General features: G+C 39.5%; 1 protein-coding gene across 3 annotated transcripts in view; it reads right to left on the reverse strand.

Moving 5' to 3' along the window:
* Positions 1 to 25,003, reverse strand: part of PTPRJ (protein tyrosine phosphatase receptor type J) — a 132,517-nt gene that overhangs the window by 13,968 nt on the left and 93,546 nt on the right. For all 3 annotated transcript variants that reach the window (XR_006101612.1, XM_042447040.1, XM_042447039.1), the window contains 15 exons: positions 21,358 to 21,624; positions 20,199 to 20,465; positions 19,464 to 19,727; positions 17,591 to 17,854; positions 15,828 to 15,956; positions 10,649 to 10,853; positions 10,400 to 10,524; positions 9,176 to 9,263; positions 8,250 to 8,291; positions 7,422 to 7,430; positions 6,723 to 6,810; positions 5,229 to 5,319; positions 2,490 to 2,563; positions 2,256 to 2,390; positions 1,421 to 1,540 (listed from right to left, as the gene is read on the reverse strand). Coding sequence is in view for 2 of the 3 variants with exons in the window: in XM_042447040.1 (XP_042302974.1) it covers positions 1,421 to 1,540; positions 2,256 to 2,390; positions 2,490 to 2,563; positions 5,229 to 5,319; positions 6,723 to 6,810; positions 7,422 to 7,430; positions 8,250 to 8,291; positions 9,176 to 9,263; positions 10,400 to 10,524; positions 10,649 to 10,853; positions 15,828 to 15,956; positions 17,591 to 17,854; positions 19,464 to 19,727; positions 20,199 to 20,465; positions 21,358 to 21,624 (2,168 nt within the window). In the remaining variant the exon portion in view is untranslated. The remainder of the gene's footprint in view (positions 1 to 1,420; positions 1,541 to 2,255; positions 2,391 to 2,489; positions 2,564 to 5,228; positions 5,320 to 6,722; positions 6,811 to 7,421; positions 7,431 to 8,249; positions 8,292 to 9,175; positions 9,264 to 10,399; positions 10,525 to 10,648; positions 10,854 to 15,827; positions 15,957 to 17,590; positions 17,855 to 19,463; positions 19,728 to 20,198; positions 20,466 to 21,357; positions 21,625 to 25,003) is intronic.

The raw sequence follows: 25,003 nt of genomic DNA on the forward strand, positions 1-25,003 counted from the left end.
ATTGAAACAGCACTTGTTGAAGCCAATGGTGTCACTCCTGGCATTGAGTCCACCAGAGGGACCGAGAGGGAAGGAAGGACGTCTGGTACCACAGTTGTCGACACCGAAGCCGTGGTCATCGGGTCCAACATGGGGGACTTCGTCTTATGCTTTCTCTCTTGTCAGCCTCAGAATCACCCCCGGTTGCTGCGGATCTCTTCTTTGCCTTATGAATATGCGGCTTTTCTTGAGAAATGGAGGGAACCTCCTCTGCAAAGATGTAGTCAAAGCAGCAGGAGTCAGCACTGAGTCCAGACTGGCCGCAGATGATATCGAAACTGTAGGCCTCGAAGGGATCAATACTGAGGCAGTCGATACCAAAGCACTTGATACTGAGTGAGTCAGTATTGATGTGACAGCTGAAGAAGAAGCTGTTTTCCTCAAAATCTTTGGGATCCCCAGAAGTTTAGAAATTGGAATAAGAGTCAAAGGATCCTGAGAGGAAGTTAAGTGTTCAGCTACGGACAACAAATGCTCCCAACAAAAAAATAATAATTAAGCATTGAGCTCTATTACGGAGCGTTTGAGGAGTAAAGAAACGACAAATAGAACAGTGCTCAGCAATATAGCTTTCACTGAGACAAAACAACAACAAGAGAGTTCATTAGTAAGTGCAACTTTCCTATTACAGGAAACACAAAGTTTGAAAAGAGAAATGGAGGCCACAAGAGGCCCAGAGAAAAAGCACCCAACCAGACAGGGATTGGAGGAAAAATAAATCAATCTCTCTCTTCTGTCTCTCTCTCTCTCTCTCTTTTTTGGAGGGGGGGAGCAACTCAAGAATAAAAAACCAAAATAAAGTGAACAATCTGACCGTACAGAGTGACTCAACTAGGGTACTGTCCCAAAGAAGCTTCTATTGCAGTGGACAAGAGAACTGAAGGTGGAATTAGATTGGTGGGATTGGGTATGCTCAGTGCACAGGAGTGGGTGGGACTACTTGCCAATCTAATCAACTGTTGAGCTTTTGAATGGAGTTTCTGCACAGGCACAAAACTCTATTGTTTGAAGCACAGGAAGAGATTAGCATATGAAGCAATGCATTGAAACTACAAGAAAAGATATTAAAAGCATTTCCTGACAGTAAGAACTGTTTTGCCTCAGAGTGAGGGACTCTCCTTCTCTGGAGGTTTTTAACTAGAGGATGTTGGGAGTGCTGTGACTGTGTATTATGTAAGGGGTTGGACTGGGTAGCTTTTGTAGTCTCTTCCAACTCTATGATTCTTTCCGTGCAGGCAGTAGCTCCTGTCCCTTCATCATTCTTTTTCTGAACCTTCTGCTCTACAAACTCTTTTTCTAAATGTAATGACCAGAACTGCTCACAGTATTCCATTCCAGAGCACTATACACAAAGATACACACAGATCTCTAAAAAACTTACCTTTTCCACAGAGAAATCTCTTATCGTCCACTCTGGAAGAACAATTTCTGAGGTCATGGCTACTGTTATGTCTCCATAGCTCTTGGATTGTTTGTTTGGCCAGTACTCCTCACATTTTGTCTAGAAATACAAATTTAAAACTATGTTATATCTTACAGTTAGAATCAAGGAAGATAAGGAGTGGCTTCACGATAATCACTGCAGTATTTCCACATACTGTATTTAACAAGGTTAACAACACTCCTAATACTGTATGTTTTCTAAAAAAAAAACACCTGAAAAACCTCTCTGAGCTATCAAATTGGCCCAGAACCTTTCAGTTTCTCTCTATTTGTGTGTGTGTGTGTGTGTGTGTGTGTATGTGTGTGTGTGTGTGTGTGTGTGTGAGAGAGAGAGAGAGAGAGAGAGAGAGAGAGACACAAGTTGGGTGGAATTTAGTTAGGGACATCTGTACGGGTCTATTGTCATCAATCTCATCCTGCCCTTTTCCCAAAACTGGGACTTGGGCCACTCACAACATTCAAAAACAATACATGCATGCAAATGTATTTTTGGAGGGGGGCACTGTGCGAGTTGTTAGTTCCTTCCTCTCCATGTACAGCTCAAAGACCCCTCCCAACATATTGCATGGCCATTCTGTGCTTCACAGTGAGGAGGCAGGATCAGAGAAGCAATGCCTTTTATATTGTTTAAAATTATTTCTCATTATTTTAAACTGAAATTTTTGTCAATCATCTAAAATTGATTTTATTTGTATGCTGCTCTGAGATTTGTGATCTAGAGCTGGACAGACATATTTGAATGAATAAAAGAATGTTCATTAGCAAAACCTTACCCTGCCTTGTTCAACACATTTAGTCAACATAACAACTGTATAAATATTCTTCTCCCAGATCATGCGCCAGAAATCTTGCACAGTGGTGGGCAGAGGACCTTGTGCAGCTATGAACTCTTTCTTGGAGTTGTATCCCTGCAATAAAAAGTGTCATCTTTATGCCACTTTCCTGTTTTCTAAATTTTTATCTTAAAAACATCATCATAATTATAGGAGCAGGTCAAGACAACTTACTGGCATATAGTTTGCATTGATGTAATCACTGCCTGGCTGAGTCTGAATGGAAAGTTTTACACGAGAAATATCATCTGCAAATGTGAAGAAAAATAACATATCACACACTTTTCCTTTTGTTTTTTCAACAACACAGATCACATAAAATAAGAAAAACCACTGGCAAATAAATCCATTATTAGAAAGACTAATGATGAAAGAATATGGAAAGGTATTGTAATTAGGACTAAAATTAATCTCAATTATTTAAGCCGAACAGTAGTACAGGCAATTTTCCTTCTCAATAAATTGGCCACAATTAGTCATACTTAAGTTCAGTTGAAATTAATTCATGTCTCATTAATTTTATTACAGAATGGTGATACAGGAGTGTTGGAACAGATTTTTCCTGGAGGCAATTATATTTATGTGGTGACTAGTATACATACAATTCAGTTCCATCCACTGCAAGAGTAGTGGCGTGTCTGTAGAATATTCTCCTTAGGTAGCTTGAAGAATCACAAGTCCTTCTATCTATCAGATGGCAGAGTAAACCACCTTTTTGTTTTCCACTGCTTTTAGTGCATGAACTGTTATCCTTCTGATTTTCTGTAATTTTGTTCAACTTTTTATAAAACCCGACTCTGATTCTTCTACTCTCTGCTGATTTTAATTTTTCACTGTTTTAATTTGACAGATATTTTATTATAGAATATTAACAGAAAAATTGATAGAAATAGTTTCAGCTAATACAGTACCTATTTGCATAGAATAATAGAACAATAGAGATGGAGGAGCCTCAAGAGCCATCCGGTCCAACCCCCTGCCATGCAGGAACACACAATCAAAGCACCCCCGCCAGATGGGCATCCAGCTCCTGTTTAAAAACCTCCAAAGAAGGAAACTCCACCACTCTCCAACAGTGTGTTTCACTGTCAAACAGTTCTTACTGTCAGGAAGTTTCTCCTAATATTTTCCTGGAGCTTGCATCCATTGTTCCAGCTCCTATTCTCTGGAGCAGAGGAAAACAAGCTTGCTCCATCCTCAATCTGACACCCCTTCAAATATTTAAACAAGGCTATCATATCACCTCTTAACCATCTGTTCTCCAGGATACCCAGCTCCCTAAGTCTCTCCTCACAAGGCATGGTTTCCAGACCCTTCACCATTTTGGTTGCCCTCCTCTGCTTCAATTAAAGCAGTGAGAAATCAAACCAGAACTGCATTCCTTATCAGATCTAGGTACCATTTCACAATGTCAAAGAAAATATATAAATAAGCAACATGGAAATGTGTGTAGAAATTAACATCATTCACAGCTATGCTTACCCCTGTTATTTCAACAAGTGCCCTTAAGATGGTGTACAAACAACACCATCTGAAAAACAAGGCTTGAATCCAAAGGTGCTCTTGACCCCATCTGCTCACCCCAGGTGACCTGCTATATCAGCCATCTTCCTCTTCCTGCTAGAACCTTTGCACCCTGTCCATTCTGGAGGCACAGGAAGCTGAAGTGGGGAATGGAAGGCTAGGAAACCAGTTTCGCCACAGTGTGAATTCCACTCAAAAATCTTAGGATCCATGTCTAAATGAGTTACTCTAAATGAGTTACTAGATAAAACAGCAAATGCACCAGAACAATAAGATGATCTCCTTGCAATATTATTGTGACAAGTCACTAGGCTGACGTGACTTCCCAACAGCCAACCCTGGTTCAGGCTGGCTGTAGGGGAGTGGTTTCTGTGGAAGGAGTGGCTACAGGGAGTGAGTGAGTGATTGAGTGAGTGATTAGGCAGACAGTCAGTGGACAGAAGGGACAGTCAGAGCCAGGGGGAGTGAGATGAAGACATTTGAGGTGTAGCTGAGGTTACAATGCAGAGTCTCTTTGCGGAATTCAGAGTTCTGTTAAAGGAGTAAAGAGTTCACAATCGGAAGAGATTAGGGTCCAAAACAGCCAGGCAGATGGTGGCAGCTTCTGGCTGCTCTGGGAGTGTGGCGTTTACAAAATGCATGCCCGCAGAGCACCTGGAAGTCACACCAAAAGAAATGGCTTTTTCCACTCCTTCCCACGGTCCATTTGGGACTATGGCAGGAGGCACCCTTGGGGCCATGGAGTATGTTTGCTGTGGCCTCAGGGAGATCGGGCTGGGAGCGGCTTCTGGTCGCTCCTAGATGCCTGTCTGTTTTGCCACTAGGTTAGAGGAAGAAGGGAACAGTTTAAGTTTAGAGAGTTAAGAGTGAAAGAGAATAGAGAAAGAATAGAGAAGTACTTGTACAGTAACTGATGATTTATTGTCGCTTCTGCAACATACCATCTATGGAACTATACTGAATAAGCTATATTCTTACTACATGCCTGTAAATAAAGTTGAGTTTGTTTCAAGACAAGCTCCTGACTGAATGAATTAATAACAATAAAAGTACAGGAAAAATGCTACCAAACAGATTTAAAGGTTATAGGAGAAGGACACTGAGGGGTCCCTAACCCTTAAACATTAGGGACAGTGTATTAAGGGTAGAAGTTGGGCCAGTGTCAGTCACAAGTAGTCTTCAGATCTTTCCAAAGTAAAAAGGTGGACCCAAAGCATTGTCAGAAAGACCTCGTGACAATTACGTACAGGAGAAGGTTTCTTGGAGTAGGCAATGGCCAGTTGTGATTCATCAAAATGTGCTTCATTTGCCAACAAAAGGTCTAGCACAGTGTTAGCACTAAATAACTTTAACAGTAATATGCTGTATATTTTTAAAAGTTGAACTTACATGGCAAGACATTATTATATCTGTTTTTCCCTTTGTTATCAGGCAGTTCAGCTGCAAATTTGGGCTGATTCACACCAACTAGCCTGAGATCCTACAGCAAAAAGAAATATAATTTAGTATTTCATTGTCTCAAGGCATGCAACAGTTCCTGAACATTTGGTTTCACAGTATGCAAATAACATAACACTCATAACAAGGTGATCTATTCAATTTTTTTTCTTGTTTATAGCATCCAGTTCACATAGCCATTTTGTGACTACATGGTGAAGACTGAATTGTCTTGGCATGTTATTTGTCCAGGGGGCAGCCTGAGTATAAGACAGCTTCTCTGTGTACAAGAACACACACACACACACACACACACACACTGTATATATGTACATGCACGTGCACACACACACAACTACCCCCCCAAAAGTTCATATTGTAGTAATAACTTTACTAGGCCAACCGTAAAAGCACATTTTCAGTGACTAGCTTTCTTAAACCAAACTTTCTTCAAAGTTGATTAAAAATACCAAAACCCTTGCAGGGATGAAGACTGTTAGAATAACTTGGGGGATGTCCACATGGGCCAAAATACCCAGGTTCCCCCTGGTCTTGCATTGTCTAGTTCAGATGACTCAGCCCATCCCTGGAGCAGGAGCAGGCCTGATATTGCCACACTAGACACAGATCCAGAGGATCCGGCATGATCCTGAGGTAAACAGCCTTTCCCTCAGGATGAAATACCCCAGGTTTTGCTCATAATTTTCCATAAAACTGGGCTGTTTACTAACACCCCCCCCCCCGGTGCTCCTTACCTTACCAACCATCACATTCACTCAGAAGCCCCCTCCCCTCGCCGTTGCCATGTCTGATGTGGAAATAGGGCATCTGACTGCACCCACGTGGCCAGGTGCCCTGTTTCTACATGAGATGTAGTGACAGAGGGGCTTCTGAATGAAAGTGATGGCACAGGAAGGTAAGGAGCACATGCTGGTTGAGGGTTGCTAAGGGCAAGGTTGTGTGGACACCCTCCCATCTCCGCACTGACCCAGGGCTGATCTAGTTGAGCACCGGGGCCAGGACAGCACGGGCTCACTTGTCTGCTCAGCCCCATAGTTAATCTACATATGGTCTTTCAGATGGTACATGAGAAAGAGTATGTAGACTGATCAGTTGGGCTGACCAGGCTCCATCCTCAATGGACCGGCCTGGTCTACAGCAACTCATAATACTTCTAAAAACGTAAGTGTCAAAAGTACTCATCAGGAATGTCATCATCACTTAGTTTTGTTTCTCCAGCTAGCAAGAATTTCACAACTGAAGTTTTATTTAGGTGACTGTGTTAAATATGGAGTAACAGGTAGGAAGAGGAAAAATAAAAACAGAGCAATAAAATTATATTCTCCTTTCGAGAATACAGAAGATTTTTCTGAAATTTCTAATGTATCGATAATCTGTCAAAAATACTGTAACAGAGAAAGAGCTCAAAACATTAAAAATGCATACCTCATACTCTTCTGCAAAGCCACAGTTTGAGTCAGCCTTTTGTTTCTTAAAATAAGGCTCAAAGTTTTCAACCTTAATTAATTTTGATCTGCAAATAAACAAAAACATCTGGCTTCTAGTATGTAGTCATGGTCTGTTATTGACTTCTTTTGCTGAAACTCAAAGGCCTACATCCAATGTCATGTTGCTGCTCGATTGTTAGCACAACATAAATCTCCTCCCTTCTGCATCCCCTAAAACTTTCTTCCTCAAAAAATCAGTTTTCTAGCACCACAGTTAAGGAGGAAATCACCCCCTTCTAATTCTGCTGATGGAAGCACATCTGTCAGCAGAAGACTGCTTGGATCTTAACCAAGAAGTCCTACAGTACTTTGAGAGACTATTTAATTATGCATATAAACCTTACATATAGCAGCCAAGCATGAATACTTACTTATACTGGGATGTAACAGTCTCAGAACAGAGTGTTATTATATTGAACTATATATAGTATATTACAGTATTAAAGATTACAACAATTCTGATTTGTTTGTCTTTTTAAAAATCAAATTATATCTTAACGTTATATTTACTAAACATGAAAAATAAATAACATAAAACATCTAGTCAAAAATAAAACATTTTCTGAAAAACTATATAGAAATACAAAACATAACTGATTTTATTATTTATCCAAGGTTTAGGGAATTATTTACTTACTTTTTAGGTCTGAAGAGAAAGAAGAAAAGAAAAAGGAAAAACAGTGCCCAAATTAGTTATAGTCTTTGTTGATTTGTGTTTGTTATTGCTGTGTTTATTAACACAACAACCTATGCACATAATATTCATGACTTAGAGAAGCAGAGCATTACATAAAACACCAGTTCCTTCTGTGATATGGGTTTGCTTAAATAGATTTTAGGGCTAAAACATAGTTGAAAAAATCAATCTGATCAATAGTTATGCTATGTTACTACCATTCCTAATTATTTACTAGTGTTCTTTTCTCCCTATTTTTCAGAAAAACGTCTTCACCTAGGAATTTTTTTAATATAAAAAAACCCCAAACACTTTGCATAAAGTCCGAAAAGAGATGGAATGCCATTCTTCACAATTAGCAATTGTGTGAAAGGCATTTTAAAAGAACTATATGTTTATTAGCATTTTAACAATTTAATATCAGGTCTAAATACCATGAAGGCACCAAATTCCATTTGAATTTGGAAGATAACCAGGGAATGGCCTGATTAGTACTTGAATGGGGGACTGCCATGGAATACCAGATGCTCTAGGTTACATTCCAGAGTAAGGCAATGACAAACCACCTTTTGAGTACTGCTTCTTTAGGAAAGCCCTATGAGATTCATGGGGTTGTCGTAAATTGACAGAAAACTTGAAGGTACACACACACACACGTCTAACATGTTTTAAAGTACTAGAAGTGTTAGGGAATTCACATGAATTCTCTCACTAGGCCAACAGAGAAAGCAATTCCTTACTACTGATTCCTTACAACTTTCTAAAGAGAGACATTAATAGTCAACTTACTCAAATGAACCAATTGGTACTTCAGTATTTTTTCCACCATTCCTGTAAAATTTGAGAATTAAAAAAATATTGAACATTTCCCCATTCTTTAAAACGTTTATGCCAAACCAAATTCAAAAACACAATTTTGACCTATAATCACCCAACTCAGCCACAAAATGAAATTCTAAAAAAGCAGAAGTGTGTAACTTTTCTCAGCTCCACAGGGCTGGAAAATATCAATGTCTATGAAGTCCAACTCCTCACTGTGAGGCAGGACTATGTACCTAGCAGCCCTCGCCCACTCATTTCAAATTACAAAACATGCACACTGTGATGAGCAGTGTCTGCACGCTAGAAACCTTTCAAGATTTTTTCCCTTGCTAAACTAAACTAAAGCCCTCCCTCCATGGCACCTATCATCATCCAGCCTGGGAGGGAGTGAAAAGACAGGCCCAACTCCACCAGGCCTAGCCTGAAAAAGAAGAACCCTCCCTCCATGCCATCTATCATCATCCGGCCTGGGAAAGAGTGAAAAGATAGGCCCAATTCCATCAGGCAGGCCTCTCCCTCTCTGCCCGGCGCAGCTTTATTTGTGTGTAAAGCCGTGCCAGGAAGGAAGTTGAGGGTGTGCCCTTTTGGTGCTGCCCCCTGTACTGAATGACGCCCCGGTGTGGGATGCCACTCTCTTCATCTTCTGGCAGGGAAGAACAAGCATAAATTTAGATAACAACTACAGCTAATAGAACAGTAGTGACAGCTATGTCTGCCATGGTTCTAGACAATAAGGTCTGGCAAAACTGACAATATAATAGTAGTTTTTAAAGACAATCACCTGTTGGCCTACTAATGTATATTTTAACTATTTAAAAAGTATCTGATATTTCCATTATGAAATATTCAAGACAGGTGGCTCTTGCTCAAGGATCATGAAGTAACAAATGTACCTTCTCTTTGTCCAGAAGATGAATCCCACTACTGCAGCAATGACAATAGCAGCCAGAACACATCCAACAACAGCTCCTATGACAACACCTTGGAAAGATAAAGAACAGTAACTTTTCTACAGCGACTCATAATACTTCTAAAAATATAAGTGTCAAAAGTACTCCTCAAGAATGTCATCATCACTTAGTTTTGCTTCTCTAGCTAGCAAGAATTTCACAACTGAGGTTTTATTTAGGTGTCTGTGGCGCGTTACAGACCGCCTGAAATCGGCGGTCTGCCAGCGCCGTCATTTGCAGTGCAGAGGAGCCCCAGCGGCCAAACCGCATGGCTCCTCCACGCCGCAAAAAAGAAGCCCCAAAATGGCGCTTCTTATTGTGGCATGCTAATGACGTCGCGAGGTGCCAATGGCGCACTCACAACATCATTTGCGCCGTGCAACGTGCGGATGCTAAGCATCCGCTATGTTAAGATGGCAGCGCCTGTGTAGAACGGGCGCCGCCATTTTGTACGTCCTCAGGATGTACTAGGGTTAGGGGCGTCCAGAAGGGATGCCCTTTCCTAACCCTAGTACGTCCCGGGAACGTATTTTACGCCCGTGCGGAACGGGCCTGTGTTAAATATGGAGTAACAGGAATGGGGAACCTTTTACCCTACAGATGTTTTGGACTTCAGTGCCTGGGAGTGTCAGCCAATATGGCCGGTGGTGAGGGTTTGAGGGAATGGAGTCCAAGAGATTTGTCCAAAGGCTTCCCATTCTTGGAATAAACATGTAGTAAAACTTTTGAACCTTGCATTAATCCCCAAAGAGGAAATTAAGAACCATTTTAACTGAATTCTCAAATACAAAAGAAGAAAGATTAATCATTTTGGTTATGTGGTATTTGGGTCCGGTTTCCTACCACACTAGACTTTCCTCATACCTGTCTTGCTGACACTTCAGCACCAGGTGAAGGCATTTTATTTCCCAAGATTTTCTAAATCCCTTCAAATTGTTTTTATATCATTATGAATTAATTTGCTTTTTCTAGGCTGCTCTTCTATATTGTGGTGCTTAACCTAGTTCAATCCAATCCAGTCAAAGTTAATGGATACTTCAGTCAGATGGTCAAAAGAGAACAAAATTGAGTTCACAAAAAATAATAAATAAATAAATAAATAAATAAATAAATAAAAAATTAAAAAAAGGAAAAAGAAAAGCTAAAACAACAACTTGGCAATTGTACCTGGATTCTGAGGTAAAACAACAGGTCCTGAAATAGGTGTAAATGAGACGTAACTCTCCTCTCTATTGATGAGCTCAACAGTCTTATTCAAAAAAGCTATGTGAGTGAAACCAGCAACACATGCCCTGATGAAAGGTAAGAGAGAAAGAAAATGATAGCTAAATTATATAAGGTTAGATGGGAAATGTGTATCACTCATTTATCATACTTTGCTCATATGCAGGACTCATGAAAACAGAATGAGAATACCTGTATGAACCAAGGGGATCTAACTTCCCATTGACATAACCATATGCTGTAGATCCATCTCCTATATCAATATCATAATCTGGATTTATGGAGGAGGAAGATGAACGTTTTTGCTTTACACTGATGACAGATGCAACGTAACTGCTTGTTTTCTTCTGGACAAAATCATCGTAAGTATATTGTAAGGATTCATTAGAGACTACATCTATAAGAAATAAAATCAGAATATATTAGACTATAATTTGTAAAACCTGAAACATAGTAGTTATGACCTCAGAACACATTGATAGTAAAATACTCACAGCTAACTCTTCAACAAAAGGAAACCATACCATTTAAAATCAAAGTGCTTGGTAAAATATCTGCTAATTTTAATACTTCCTTTTTCATATAGCTATGCTGGATGCTGTAGTAAGCATCACTTCAATATACACCTAAGATGTTATGCTCAAATATTTCTTGACAACAGAAGCAAATTTCTACAGATGATTTTGCTCATCAAATATTAGATGCATAAAAAATAATTCACAAAAGTAAACTAACTCCAATAGAAGCATTCCTCAGTATTCAGAACTACTGCCAGGGGTGGGGGTGGGGATCCAAAAGCAAAACATTGCAAAGCATACTATGTCCTTTAGTTGTTAAAGTCCTTGAAAGGACCAATATACTACTAGAACAGGATATGGAGAAGTAAACATTATTTGGTATGCAGCCTAGGGCATATTCAAGATTTTAAAAAAGAAGGAAAAACTTTCCAGTATTCTTTCTACTTGAATGATTTTTATAAAAAGACTCCTTGGGGAATGAATATGAATAATGTTTTCTTAGCTCTTATTAGAGGGATTCACACAATCTCTGTCACTTCTTACATGGAGAGGACACCAGTATTAGCTGGATTAAATTCTCTCAAGTGACCTACTGGCAGGCAGCAACTGCTTCCCATCTTCCCCCTCCTAATTCAACAGCTTAAGTCGATTTTAATATGTAGTTTTTAATCTTACATTGTTTAATCTTGTTTTAAGGAGGGGCATTATGTATATATGGCTGTATTTTAACCTGTTGTAAGCCGCTTTGATTGCCTGGCAAAAAGCAGGATAGAAATAAAAAAATTATTTATTTATTTTATTATTTATTTAACAGTGCAACTAGCACAATGAAATAAATGTTAAGGCATCCAGCTGGTCCTATATCTAATGGGTTTTACAGACCAGCCATTAAGGCTGGCCTGGGAGTAGAGTCGGGGTGTGGTATGTCAGGACCATGTGGCACATTTGGCCTGGAAATGACATGGATGTGGCCATATAGTTCAAGCGGCAAGTGTGCATGAGTCAGCATTTGGAAGCTGTGCATCATGGGACGTCTAATGCAAAATGCAAGTAGGTGAAGTCAGCCAGCAGTGCATCTACATGATGCAGCTCCAAAGGAAATAAATAAATAAATAAATAAATAAAATTTATTTGTATCCCACCCCATCTGTACTCAGGTAATCAGGGCGACTTACAGCATTAAAAAATTATACATATCATATGCCCCAACCCACCCTCCCTTAAAATAGAATTAAACACTTTGATCAATAACAATTTAAACAATAAATAAAAACAAATCAATAACAATGGACAGGTAAACAGCAATGAGATCGGTCCATTACTTTCTTTCTTTTGGTGGCAGGGCGTCTATACAGGAAAGGCCTGAATAGAAAGAGATCCGTCTTAACAGCTTTTAAAAAGCTCTCTAAGGTGGTTATATGATGGATTTCATCCAGCAGGCTGAGATAGTCGAGAAGGTCCTCTGGGCAGTTGCAGATAACCTGGTTTTTATTGGTTGTAGCAGATTTCTCCCAGAGGACCTAAGTGTTTCTCCCTAAGGGGTGGATTATACAGAAGGAGGTGGTCCCAGAGATATTTTGGACCCAAACCATTTAGTGCTTTAAAGGTAATAACCAACACCCTGTACTGGGACCGGAAATTGATGGGCAGCCAGTGAAAAGATCTTAAAATTGGTGTAATATCGTCTCTTCTATATGTTCCCGAGACCAGTCTGGCTGCCATATCCTGTACTAGTTGAAGTTTCCAGACCAAGCATAAGGGTAGCCCCATGTAGAGTGCATTCAGAAATCCAGATGTGAGGTTACCACTACGTGTACTACGGTTTCAAGATCCCTGACTTCCAGGAAAGGGTGCAGCTGGTGTATCAGCCGTAGCTGATAAAAGGCACAAAGGAGTGTGGAAAAGTTGTGTGCCAGCTCCTTTTTGTGCCATAGAAAGGTGAGATTGGGGTCGCAGCATGCAACTGCTGAGGCCCTGATCCAGCACAGAGAGAGGCGGCTACAGGTCGCCCCTTAAGGGAAGTCTATACAGCCTCTAAGAGTCTGGGCCCCTTTAGGATTTTGCCCCATCACTGTCAAATGACCAATTTTCTCTTAACTTTTTATTCATCTTTTCATTTACAGTGCACCCTTGTTATAAGCTAGGGTTTGATTCAAAGATCCTCTGTGGATTACAAAATCCATGGATGCTCAAGTCCCATTACATATAATGACATAGCTAAATGGAGTCCCTTATAAAAAATGGAAAATCAAGGTTTGATATTTGAAATGTATACTACTTTTTTGAACGTTTTTCCAAGACAAACGTCAATACACATTCAGTAAATTACATTTGAAAAATATGCAGAAAATACCTCTTGCTTTGACCAGCACTATATTCTGTCCCCCCCCCCCCCCCCCCCCGGGCAACAGAGGACATGAAAAGCATTACTGCATGTCAAAAGAAACATTACTTTGGAAATGGACACCTGGGAACAATTCAAAATGTATACTTGGAAGTTCCCCAGGATAGGAGCAGAGGAATTTTTAAACACTGCAAGAAAAAAAAGTCCACTTTCCTAGCTATGGTATACTGAATCCTCACTGGGATTCCTTACAGAATCCATTCCAACAGGTAGACGAGTAAAACAAGTTTGTGTTTTACACCGCTCCTCTTTAAATATTTTTTAAATGATATTTCTTATCACATGAGCAATGACAAATTCCACCCTGGTCAAATTGTGGGAGTAAAGTCCCCCTGCTTCTATATGCAGATGACACAGTACTCATCCCTTGTACTTAAACTGGATTTAGAAGACATCTGGATCATCTGGATGAATATTGGTCAGCCAACAAATTGTCAATTAATTATGAAAAGCCAAAAATTGTAGTTTGCAGAGGTGGAACTAAGAAACTCAACTGGCACATAGGGCAAAATAAGACAGAACAGGTGACCTCATATCATTTCTTAAGTATATTATTTGCTGCTTGCAGCTCTTGACAACCACATGTCACAAAACTCAAGACTGAGCAGCTCACAAATGCAATTAAGCTTTGTTACAACACAGGAGGCAGGCAGGTGTTCCCAATTTTGCAATTAATCAAGCAGAAACTCCAGTCATAGGTGTTGTATGGATATGAGATTTGGGGCTTTCAAGTTGCTGCAGACTTGGATGGCATCCAAAACAGAACTTTAGAAACTGTCTTGGAAACTCCAATATACACCCTAGTACAGTATTTGAAGCTAGAAACAGGATCACAATCCTAGCTCATGGTCGAAAGGATGCAAATTTCCTTGAGACGTCTGTCTGTTTATCTTTAATTATTGGTTAAGACAGCAAAGAATGCCAAAAAATCATGTAACTAAACTGTGTCTTCAGGAACAACAGACTCTTAGTGCCTCAAAAGAAAAATCTTGGTGTCAAAACATCACATGTCTTCTTCATAAATTTGGCTTTTCAGAAATCTATATTTCCCAGAAAGATAACATAATATATCAGCAAAGAAAGAATTTAAGTCACATGCTAACGATATATGCTTACAAAAAGAGTTTGCATTGCTTTCATCAGTTAAAATCTCCCCATGGTACAATTTACTTAAATACTTCCATGCCCAGAAGACTATCTGTTTAAAATTGAAAAGTTTTGTCTAAGAAGAGAGAGAACACTTGCAAGGTTTCAACTGATGCCTCCAACAGTCCTGGATGGGCGATTAGCTAAACTACCTTACCATCCACACTACTGCTGCTGTGGTCTGGATGAAATTAAGGACCTTCCTTTGTCAAAGAGAATCAGAGAAAAATGCTTTGAAAGGTTGTTAACTAATAAAAACAACTGGCCCACCCACCAAAAACAAAAAAATATTTTTTGCTTTTTAATAAGGATTCTAGTATTACTAGAATAGTTGCAACTTTCTTAATGGCATTAGCCCATGCAGGTTATTATGAAGTCTGAAGTTTTACCGCTTTATGCCTTTATTTTGCACACTATACGCAGGCACACTATACACAACTGCCCCAAGTCGTGAGCACCCGCCCCACTGTTTGCAATGGGGTGCGAGCATATGTGGATTTCCCTTTATGTGGGGGGATCCAGAATGGATCCCCCAGGTAAGGGAAGGGCCTGCTGTATTTTGCATATTTAATTCTTTCTTATGTTTATTCAAATTAGAAATGATATTTGAAAGTTTATTATACATTACATATTTTTATATTGTTGTTTGATATTTGTACAATCTTTTGGTTATATAGTGTGATGACCTATGGTTAGAAGTAATTAAAAATGAACTTAACTCAAGGGTGCTTTGATTGTGTATTCCTGCATTGCAGGCGTTTTGACTTGATGGACTTGTGGTCTTTTCCCACTCTATGACTCTATAATGCTATTCTAACTGAACTGAATCACTATATCAATCTCGTGCTGACAAGCTATCCACAGAAACACAAATGAGAAACAAGTTTAATACAAAATCTGTTTGCTATTTGAAAAACCATTTCTATATTATGGTTCTAACAAGGAAATGATACGATGATAAGTTGAGTTTTTAGCAGGCAGGTGTTACAGAGAAATGGTGCTGTTCCTCCAAATGTGATCAAAAAAGCAAGCAGGAATTACGTTTGCATCCTGCACATATTTTAACTAAACATGGTTTAATTATTTGATTTTTCATTCTCTATTTTTAAAAAAATGCAGAATTTTCAGTTTCTTGAATTTCAAGACAGGGTGGTCACAGTGGGTATGCAACAGTATTTGATTTTTCATTCTCTAGTTTGTGTGTGTGTGTGTGTGTGTGTATTTGGTGAAAAAATAAATATAGAATTTTCATTTCCTTGCATTTCCAGACAGGATGGTCAAACTAGGTATGCAATATTTTTACCTGCAGTTGTAACAATTATTGCATATGCTGTTACAGGCCCATGACTTGAATCAAAGCTATCAAACTGAACTTTCAAAGAAGAGTGGCTGGTTCCTAGAATGGCAGGGGGATCAGATGGAACTGGGGGATCTGGAAAAGAAAGTAGTAGTCATGAGATTAAAAGGATATGGGAAGACTGAGGGAAAAGCATTATTTCAAAATAAAATACTCAGATCTCTTTTAGACAGTACTACAAAGAAACACAAATACCTGTCTGCTCCTCCATTACTTGAGCAGACAAAGAATAGACCACCTCATGACAGTCTTTATACATTACGTCATTCCCATACCTTACTATAAAGGCCACAATCTGCATCACCCACATTATTTGGAGCATTGGCATGCTGCTGTTCAGAATTTATGGCAGTAATATGATGTGTAGGAGTTTCATAGTAACTGAAACTCAATATTACAGGTTCAGGAAAGAGAGGTTACTAAATATATGTTGACTGTAGTGTTGCTGTTTTTAAATTTTATTTCTGTACTGCATTTCTATACTGTCCACTAACCAAAGCTACATACAAGACAAACAAAGACAATCATTTGCAAATACAGAATCAGCAGTTAACAGTAACTTGCAAAAGCATTAAGGCTCCATATTTAAATTAAGCTGTACAGGTATGTAGAAAGGCTTTCTTGGGGTTTTTTCGGGCTATGTGGCCATGTTCTAGAAGCTTTTCTTCCTGACGTTTCTCCAGCAACTGTGGCTGGCATCTTCAGAGAATGTTTGCCTGGAAAAAGTGGGTCTATATATACTGTGAGCGCCTGGGAATGCAGGAGTGATTTGCATGTGGATTGTTCTGTGCTGATGGCAGGCCTCAAGCTGGGAGGCTAATGCAAATGAGGATTAGCAGACATTAATCCTCTTTTGCATTAGCCTCCCAGCCTGAGGCCTACCATCAGTACAGAACAATCCACATGCAAATCACTCCTGCATTTCCAGGCACTCACAGTATATATAGACCCACATTTTCCAGGCAAACATTCTCTGAAGATACCAGCCACAGATGCTGGAGAAACGTCAGGAAGAAGAGCTTCTAGAACATGGCCACATAGCCCGAAAAACCCACAAAAAACCATGGACGCCAGCCATGAAAGCCTTTGACTTCGCTTTCTTGGGGGCTGCTCTACATCTGTGCAACTCCTTTCTAACTGAAGTTCACTGAATTCCAAGTTTAATATTTTATGGAAGAGGTGTAACATTTTCCGGACTGACAACCAAATGGGGTCATTGTAGCTTTTGCGCAATATATACATTTTAATCAGTTACTTTGTTTTTACCCTAACAATTCCAAAAGGGCTGGCCATGTTACATCTGTTGCATCACAAACAGTGAAGATTCCTGTGACACCTTAAGGACTTAACACATTGCTATATAAAATAATTAGCCTATAAAAGGTGAGACAATACTATGTTTAATTGCATTTTTCTTTCTGTTGTTACTCACCACAGACTCAGAAAAAGTTGGGGCTTAAGGAAATAAATTTCCACAACACACACTAATGAACCAATTGCTTCTTGCAATTTTTTAAATAATATTTTTTACTGACCAAAAGTACTACACAACCTAATTTATTTCTGTCAGTGCACAGAGGAGGCTTTTATGTGGCACATATTTATGAGGGAATATGCATATATAGGTGTAATTCCAACAGCAGTGTAATTCACAAATCGATGTCCACTATCCACTCTACCTATACGTATCTTTGAATTCTTTGACTTACCAGTAATACTTGTAAGGCATCTAATTTCTGTAGGTGAGCTCTCCTTTCCACATGAACGGGTTATAATTGTAACAGTATAGTTGGTAAAGTAATTCAGACTTTTTACTGACGTTTGGTATTCTCTATTAAGCGTTTCCATCCAAATGTTATTTAAGACTTCAATTCTGAAACCTTCATATGTCCCATTTGGAGGAGTCCAGTTTAATATCAATTCTGGCTGCTTGGTCACAGGTTTACAGACTAGTTCATCCACTGGTGCTGGATCTACAAGCAAATAGGAAGAAATGGAGTGATCACATTGACTGTTTTATTAACACACAACATTTGGATGTAAAGGGAAACAAAGGCCTGAAGGAGATTGGCCAAAAAGTGCAGCTTCCAGCCACTTCGATGGCGTACGCCCCTGGAGTGGCCAGAAGCTGCTTTCAGGTCACCTAAGGTGGCCTTGGGCTGCCAGCAGAAAGAGCGGGGAAAGTCCGATCTATGTGGCATTCTGTTTGGGACTGTGGTGGCAGCCTGCTTTCAGAGCTGCCTGTCCAGTTGCCACAGTCCCATACCAGTCAGGGCCATCCGTGGCTGGAAAGGCCAGAGGCAGCTCCAAGGAACTGGTCTGTTTCACCCCAAAATGCTAGGAAATTAAAACTGTCCCACAATGCCCCTTTCTACTTTATCTCCTTGCATTTATTTTATTTTATTTTATTTTTTTGCATGTATATTTTGCTTTTCCTCTAAAGAGCTCACAATGGCGTATACATCTCTCTTCCTTTCCACATTGAGCTTAAAAAATATTCTATGAGGGAAGATCATACTGACAGAGAAAGCAACTATCCCAAAGCCACACAGGCAGCTTCAGTAGGGACTAGAATCTAGACCTTCCAAATTTCTGTCTGGCACTCTAGCCATTACTCCACACTAATGTTCACATATTACAACTTTAGACCCTATTTATCCCAGAAAACCAAGTGAAGAAATAACAAAATGTGACAAAAAGCATGTTCACTATTTTTAAAGACCAAAAACTCACCTTGAATTCAAACTCTAATAGCCATCTGGTGAATGAATCAATTTGTGCTGCAATCATGTATTTACTTACTTCAGAGTAAACTCTACTAAATTCAATGGGACTTGCTTCTAGGCAGACATATGGACTGCAAATTTAATACCCTTAGTCATAAATGTACACCTCAAAAACATAAAAAATGAACAATATCACTGGTTGAGTTATTTTTAATAATATTGCTTGGCACACACTACGAATGTGTGTTTGGCTGCACTGACCCTCCTCATGGGACTTGGGTCTAGGTTATTTCAAAGACAGTATCTCCCTGTATGAGCCCATTGAGGTACTAAGAATATCTGGAGAAGCCCTTATTGCTCTCCCACCTTCTGATGCTCATTTGAGGTGAACAAGGGAGAGCGCCTTTTTGGTGGCTGCTCCCAGACTTTGGAACTTTGTCGATAGAGAGACCAGGATGGCCCTGTCCTTGCTCTCATTCTAGTGGCAGGTCAAATTATTTTTTATGCTGCCAGGCCTTTACAAACTGATGACAAACTGGGCTTTCAATATGGTGCTGTTTTAAAAACAATGATTTATAGTTTTAATGATTTTTAATAGTTTAAATTTTCAATGTTTTAACTCATACATTTAAATTGTTTTTAAATCTTATATTTGTACTTCTATTTTGACTTTTGAATGTTTTTAACTTGTATTGTTTTAAATATGTCCCCCTCCCCCCCTAAAGGAAATTGGCTTCTTTCTCATTTTCAGTGTTTTATCCCTGGCCCATTATTTATTTTGTACCAATCATTTATTTGTCTTCTTTGAACGATTTCTTGTTTGGTGGCTACACGCCCTCGTATATAACAGACTTACTTGTACAGTAATTTATGCTGCTTGGACTTCCTTCAGTCTTGCCATTTCCTGCTACAGAGAAGATGCTGAATGTATAATTAGTACCAGGGCTCAGCTTTGAAATTTCAGCATTACTGGTTTGGAATGTCATATTCTCATCAGTCCCCCCAGTGATGTGTATCCTATAGGAATACTGAAGAGAAGCCATGTCAGCATTTTTCCATGTTAAGTTGACCACTGTTGTACTGACATCTGTCACGTTGATGTTGGACACTGAGCTAGGCACTGTTACGAAAGGAAAAGATATATTTATTTATAGAGACACTTCTATACCATGTTTCATTTCAAAAACACAAAAGAAGTTTAAAATTTGACAAATGTTAAAAACCACAAACGTATGTTATGTGGCAAAGTAATTTAAAACAACAACATTTTGCTTGTTCATTTATGATGGTTTCACCTTGTTATTGGGTAGCACTAAATATGAAGTAAAACTGAACAAAAATCTGAGCTCAGAAACCTCCACTTTAGAGGGACAAAAGCAGAATGAATAAAACAACAGAATGCACAATGGTGAATCTGTTGTATTAAAATAATATAGACAATCAATTGAGTGGACAAGCTGTGCTACAAATTTTCAGAACATTATATAAATCAGGCTATAAATTGTTTTTCCATAGTGTTAATGTATGGAATGCATGCTTGTGATATATGTTGTAATCAGAACCCATCACACACCCCAATTAGTTTACTCACTTGTATAGGTAGTTGCATTGTTTGGATTTCCTTCAGTTTTATTATCAGCTGCTACTGAATATATGTCGAATATGTATGATGTTCCAGGCTCCAGGTTGTTAATTACTGCATTGGTGGTATCAAAAAATTCATTCCCAACAGAATAATTTCCTTCTATTTGTATTCGATAAGTGTAGTTAGGAGCATGCAGATCACTATTTGTCCATGTTAAATTCACTGTTGTGGTGCTGATGCTTTCAACATAAATGTTAGAAACTGGACTGGGCCCTGCTCAAGAAAGAAACAGTGAAAACATTATCAAGCTGCTATGTGGTACTGACAGAGATTGGTTAGCTGCGAGTGCTCATTCTGTGTTGCATTTCTACTCTTTCTACTTAACTTGTCAAAGGACAAACAACTTATTAGAGAACCAATTAAAAATAATTAAACTTACTGGGTAACTAGCATGGCATGAATTCAGGGGATGTTTTTAATATCTACAATCAATTTTCTATCAATTGCTTGAAGCATATTTTACATATTTATAACAAACTCTTTGTTTCATTAAAAAATCCTTCCTATCTAAGTTTGTAGATTAGATGGAGGGGATTAAGGGACTTATATGTTTGTTGTCCTTCTATGTTGTTTTATTCTTAAAACTTTATTATATGTGAATGAAAGTATTTTTAAAAAGATATTCCTATATGTAGCAAGGCAGTAGGTTTAATACAAATAATTATAGAGGAGAGCAATTAACAAGAACCATATCTACTCTATTCATTTATATGTATCTTAAATAAGCTTCTAAATAATTTCAAACTCTTCCCTTAAAGCAATGGTCCCCAAATTATGCTCTTCAAGAGATTTTGGACTTCAGTTCCCAGGGGTCTCAGCCATGTTGGCCAATAGTTTGGGATTCTGGGAGCTGAAGTCCAAAATCCCTTAAAGGGCACAGTTTGGGGACCACTGCCTTAGAGTGTCAAATGTCTTACCACCTACTGTTAGCAATAATATACACATACATTATTTTTTAACCAAATAATGCATTAATTGCCTACTTACAGTAAACATCTTTTGGTCAAGTACACCGTACATCTCCACAATGTGAATTTATGCAATGTACCTTCATGGTGCAGAAATACAGTGAACTGAAATCAAGAAGCACTTTTAACATACTTACTTGTGTAAATAGTTACATTGTTTAACTCCCCTGAAGTTTTATTATCTGGTGCTATTGGGTAGATGTTGAATGTATATGATGTTCCAGGTTCTAGACTGCTAATTTCCTTACTGGTGGTATCGGAAAATTTATCTTTGGAAGTGCCATTTCCCTTTACTTCTATTCGGTATGTGTAATTAGAAGCATGTAAGTCATTGTTTTTCCAGGTTAAATTCACTGCTGTGGAACTGAAACTTTCAATAAAGATGTCAGAAACTGGATCAGGTTCTGTCAAAGAAAGAAAAATCATAGCAATACAAATTTAGGTGATTGTTCTTGATATCTGCAATTAATTTTCTGTCAAGCATCCAATGAAGAGCTTGTTTTACAAGATATTCTCATATGCAGCAGACGAGTTAACATCCTCAATGATACTGCCCCTCTTACAAAGAACGCATCCACCCCACATCTGCTCTGTTCATTTACTCAGGATAAGGTAATTTCAGTTGAGGTGATTTGCATTAATGATATGAAAAGAATCCAACATGAAGAATCCAAACATGACTAAATATGATAAAAGAAACATGAGAGTAATGACAATATCAAAATCCCTTAGAGGAGTGTAGTTAGTCCAACTCTTTTTAATATTATAATCTTCCATTAGTTGTCCCATTTCGTGTTTGGGTCTGTTTATACGCCAAGGACTGTGCTCTGTGGTTCTGTAAGTGATCTCTTTGTTTAGCTGAAGCCTGACTTAATGAAGTTCTAAATAAATTGGAAGAATGGGGTGATTTCTGAAGTTTTTGGCTTTCTTTAAGTAAAACAGTGGCGGGATACAGACGGGCAGGGGAAGACGTCTTGGAGGTGTATTCTGCTGAATACAGAGCCTCCAGACCGCCCGCCCCGGGGGCGTGGCTCAGGTGTATGGGGCTTCCACATGGGGGGCAGTGAAGATGCCTCACCTGGGGCCGTTTCTGACCCGCAGTTTCCATACCGCTGCCTCGGAGGACGCCGCAAAGAGAGAGGCAGCTTCCTCACGGGCGGCCAAAAACGGGGCTTTTTTTTCTTTTGCCGGCTGGCGGATGCGCCGCTGCGCAGCTGCGGCGCTCAGCACCGGCGGCAGAAAGCATATGTGCACATTTAAAGCACCCAAGCCCCTTTAAACTTTTCCCCCCGCCCTGGCCAAGAACAAAGGTGGTCTCCTGCCAGCTGGTGATCAGCTGGTGTTGGCATCCTTGTCCGCTTGCACATTGCCAATGTCACCAGCATCATGGATGCCTCCTCTCCTTTGGTCCCCGCGCTCTTGCTGAATCTGCAATGCACAGCCACAGCTGTCGCCGCTGCCACCGCTGTCCCCCTGCCATCCCCCATCACCTCCCCTGTACATATGTAAATATTTAAAGTACATGCAACTCTAGGGTTAGGGTTAGGGTTAGGGTTAGAAGTCTTAAAATGCGCTGCAGCTGTGCTGCAGCTTCCACACCTGCATGGCAGCTGACGCTGCAATTAAAGCCTGACTGCAAACTGCGCATGTTCCAGGACCCCGACTCATTATGCGACGCAGCAGACACGGAGCTTTTAAATGGGCAACTTAAATTAGTGGCGTAGCAATTCTGGCGTACCGGTGCAGCAGCTTACAGACGGAGATGCGCAGCTGCACACTATATAGAAAAGAAGCAGGGAAAAGCAGCACCTTTTTAATGCCGCTTCTTCCCGCTTGGGGCGTGCGGGCGGCGTGTTCATGGCGGCATTCAGGTAAGGGCCGTCTAAAGGCTCTACCTTCATGACATCATGAACACACCCTTTTTTGCCCGTCTGTAACCCGGCAGTGGTTTTATTTAAATGATCTTTATTAGACGACAGTGTTCCTATACAACTGCTTTCACTCTATATGTGGAAAGAAGTCAAACAACACCTAACTTTAAGTTTCTGGGGGTGTACTTTAACTCTAAGGTTCAAAATACACTGCAGAAATAATCCAGTCTGAGACCACTTTAACTGCCCTGACTCAATGCTAGGGAATTCTGGGAACTGTAGTTTTATGATACCTTTAGCCTTCTCTGTCAGAGAGTTCTGGTGCCACAATAAACTACAATTTCCAGGACTTCCTATCACTGAGCCAGTGCAGTTAAAGTGGACTCAAACTGCATTATTTCTGCAGTGTGTTTTGAACCTAAATTAATTTGGAAAGTGCACTTTTTAAATTTAGAAGTGCAAGATAGATTGAATTTGCTGACAGCAGTGTCTGGAAATAAATGGGGAGCAGATAAGAACATTCAACTGATGTTTCACAATGCCTATATTTGGCTTTTGCTAGATTGTGGCTGTCAGTTCTTTTCATCAGTCTCTCCTACTTTATTGCATCAGCTTGGTAACATTCAATCTAAGGCCCTACAGAAAACTACTGGAACTTTTATTGCCAATGCTTGCTCTGTTCTGCAGGGAGCTGGTGGGGAATGGCTATGTAATCTTGGGCATCAAGTAATAGATCTCTCATTATGGGATAAATTGAGCAATAGCCAAAACAGTCCCTATCGTATTCTTTATTATAAATGTTGCAAATTTAGTGCCCTTGAGAAATTTATTCATCATATTCCCCATATTGTTAGAGTATGGCAATTGTTGGATAAATATAATATCTCCAATATTTCTGCTTCTCAGGAATTTGCCTCAGCTTCTTTTAGGTGATTATAGCTCCTCCACCACCACCTTTGATGGAGTGTGCACCTACAGTATGTCACCTGGGCTCTCAATGGAGTGGCACTGCTGACCTGAAGGAACCGATTTAAGAATATATTCACTTAAATTCCTGTTAAAGAATTTTTTGTTGTGCTGGTTATATGGCAGGTTCTTGGGATTCTATGGATGGTAGTACAAGTCCTGCTCATTCTACTCCTAGTTTTGGAGTTTGCAAAGAATTTAGATTATCCAATCGTTTCTCAAAAAGGACTGCAAAATTTGTGACCATTTTGTTGGCACTGGAGTGGGAATGAGATGTTTATCATGATCCCGTCCTAATCACATCTTTATGCTATCTGGGCTGCTTTTTTATGGACTTCTAGCATTCAAGCTGGCGGGGTGATCTGCAAGAATGCTGCTATTAATGAAATTTGGACAATTAATACAGAGATCCATTTAATGGGAATTTGTTTAGAGCTATGTTAGATGCCTGGATATGAGAAAATAAATTAGCAGACATTATTGCAAAGTCTGCCTTACAGCACTTTGACTGTCTTTGACTGTCCTGTGAATAGCAACAACAGTGGGAATTGGGGACAACCGGTTGTAGAGTTTTTTCCCCTTTTGTCCTCCTTTGAGGGACTTCCATATTTTTGAACAATGGGGTTGAGTAAGGTAGGTCTGCCTGTTTGGGTGCTCACAGGGTACGGTACAGCATGTAGAAATTTGCTTGTAATTGGACAGGTAGGGATGGACCTTTGTGATTTATGTAGGGTTCAAGATATAATAGATCATGTTATCTGGGACTACTTTGGTTATAGGGAAGGGAGAGAGAAATTTCTTCTGTTTCCTGTCTGAGAAAGGAATTCCTGTGAGTGTTTTAAGCAACTGTTTTTGCAATCGTAATTTGTGGTCTGGTGTATTAACTGCTCTTGGCATTTTTAACAAATTGGTAATTTAGTGGGATTATTGCAATTGTTTTCCTTTC

The sequence above is a fragment of the Sceloporus undulatus genome, chromosome 1 (assembly GCF_019175285.1).
Source record: "Sceloporus undulatus isolate JIND9_A2432 ecotype Alabama chromosome 1, SceUnd_v1.1, whole genome shotgun sequence".
In the NCBI taxonomy this organism is placed as follows: Eukaryota; Metazoa; Chordata; class Lepidosauria; order Squamata; family Phrynosomatidae; genus Sceloporus; species Sceloporus undulatus.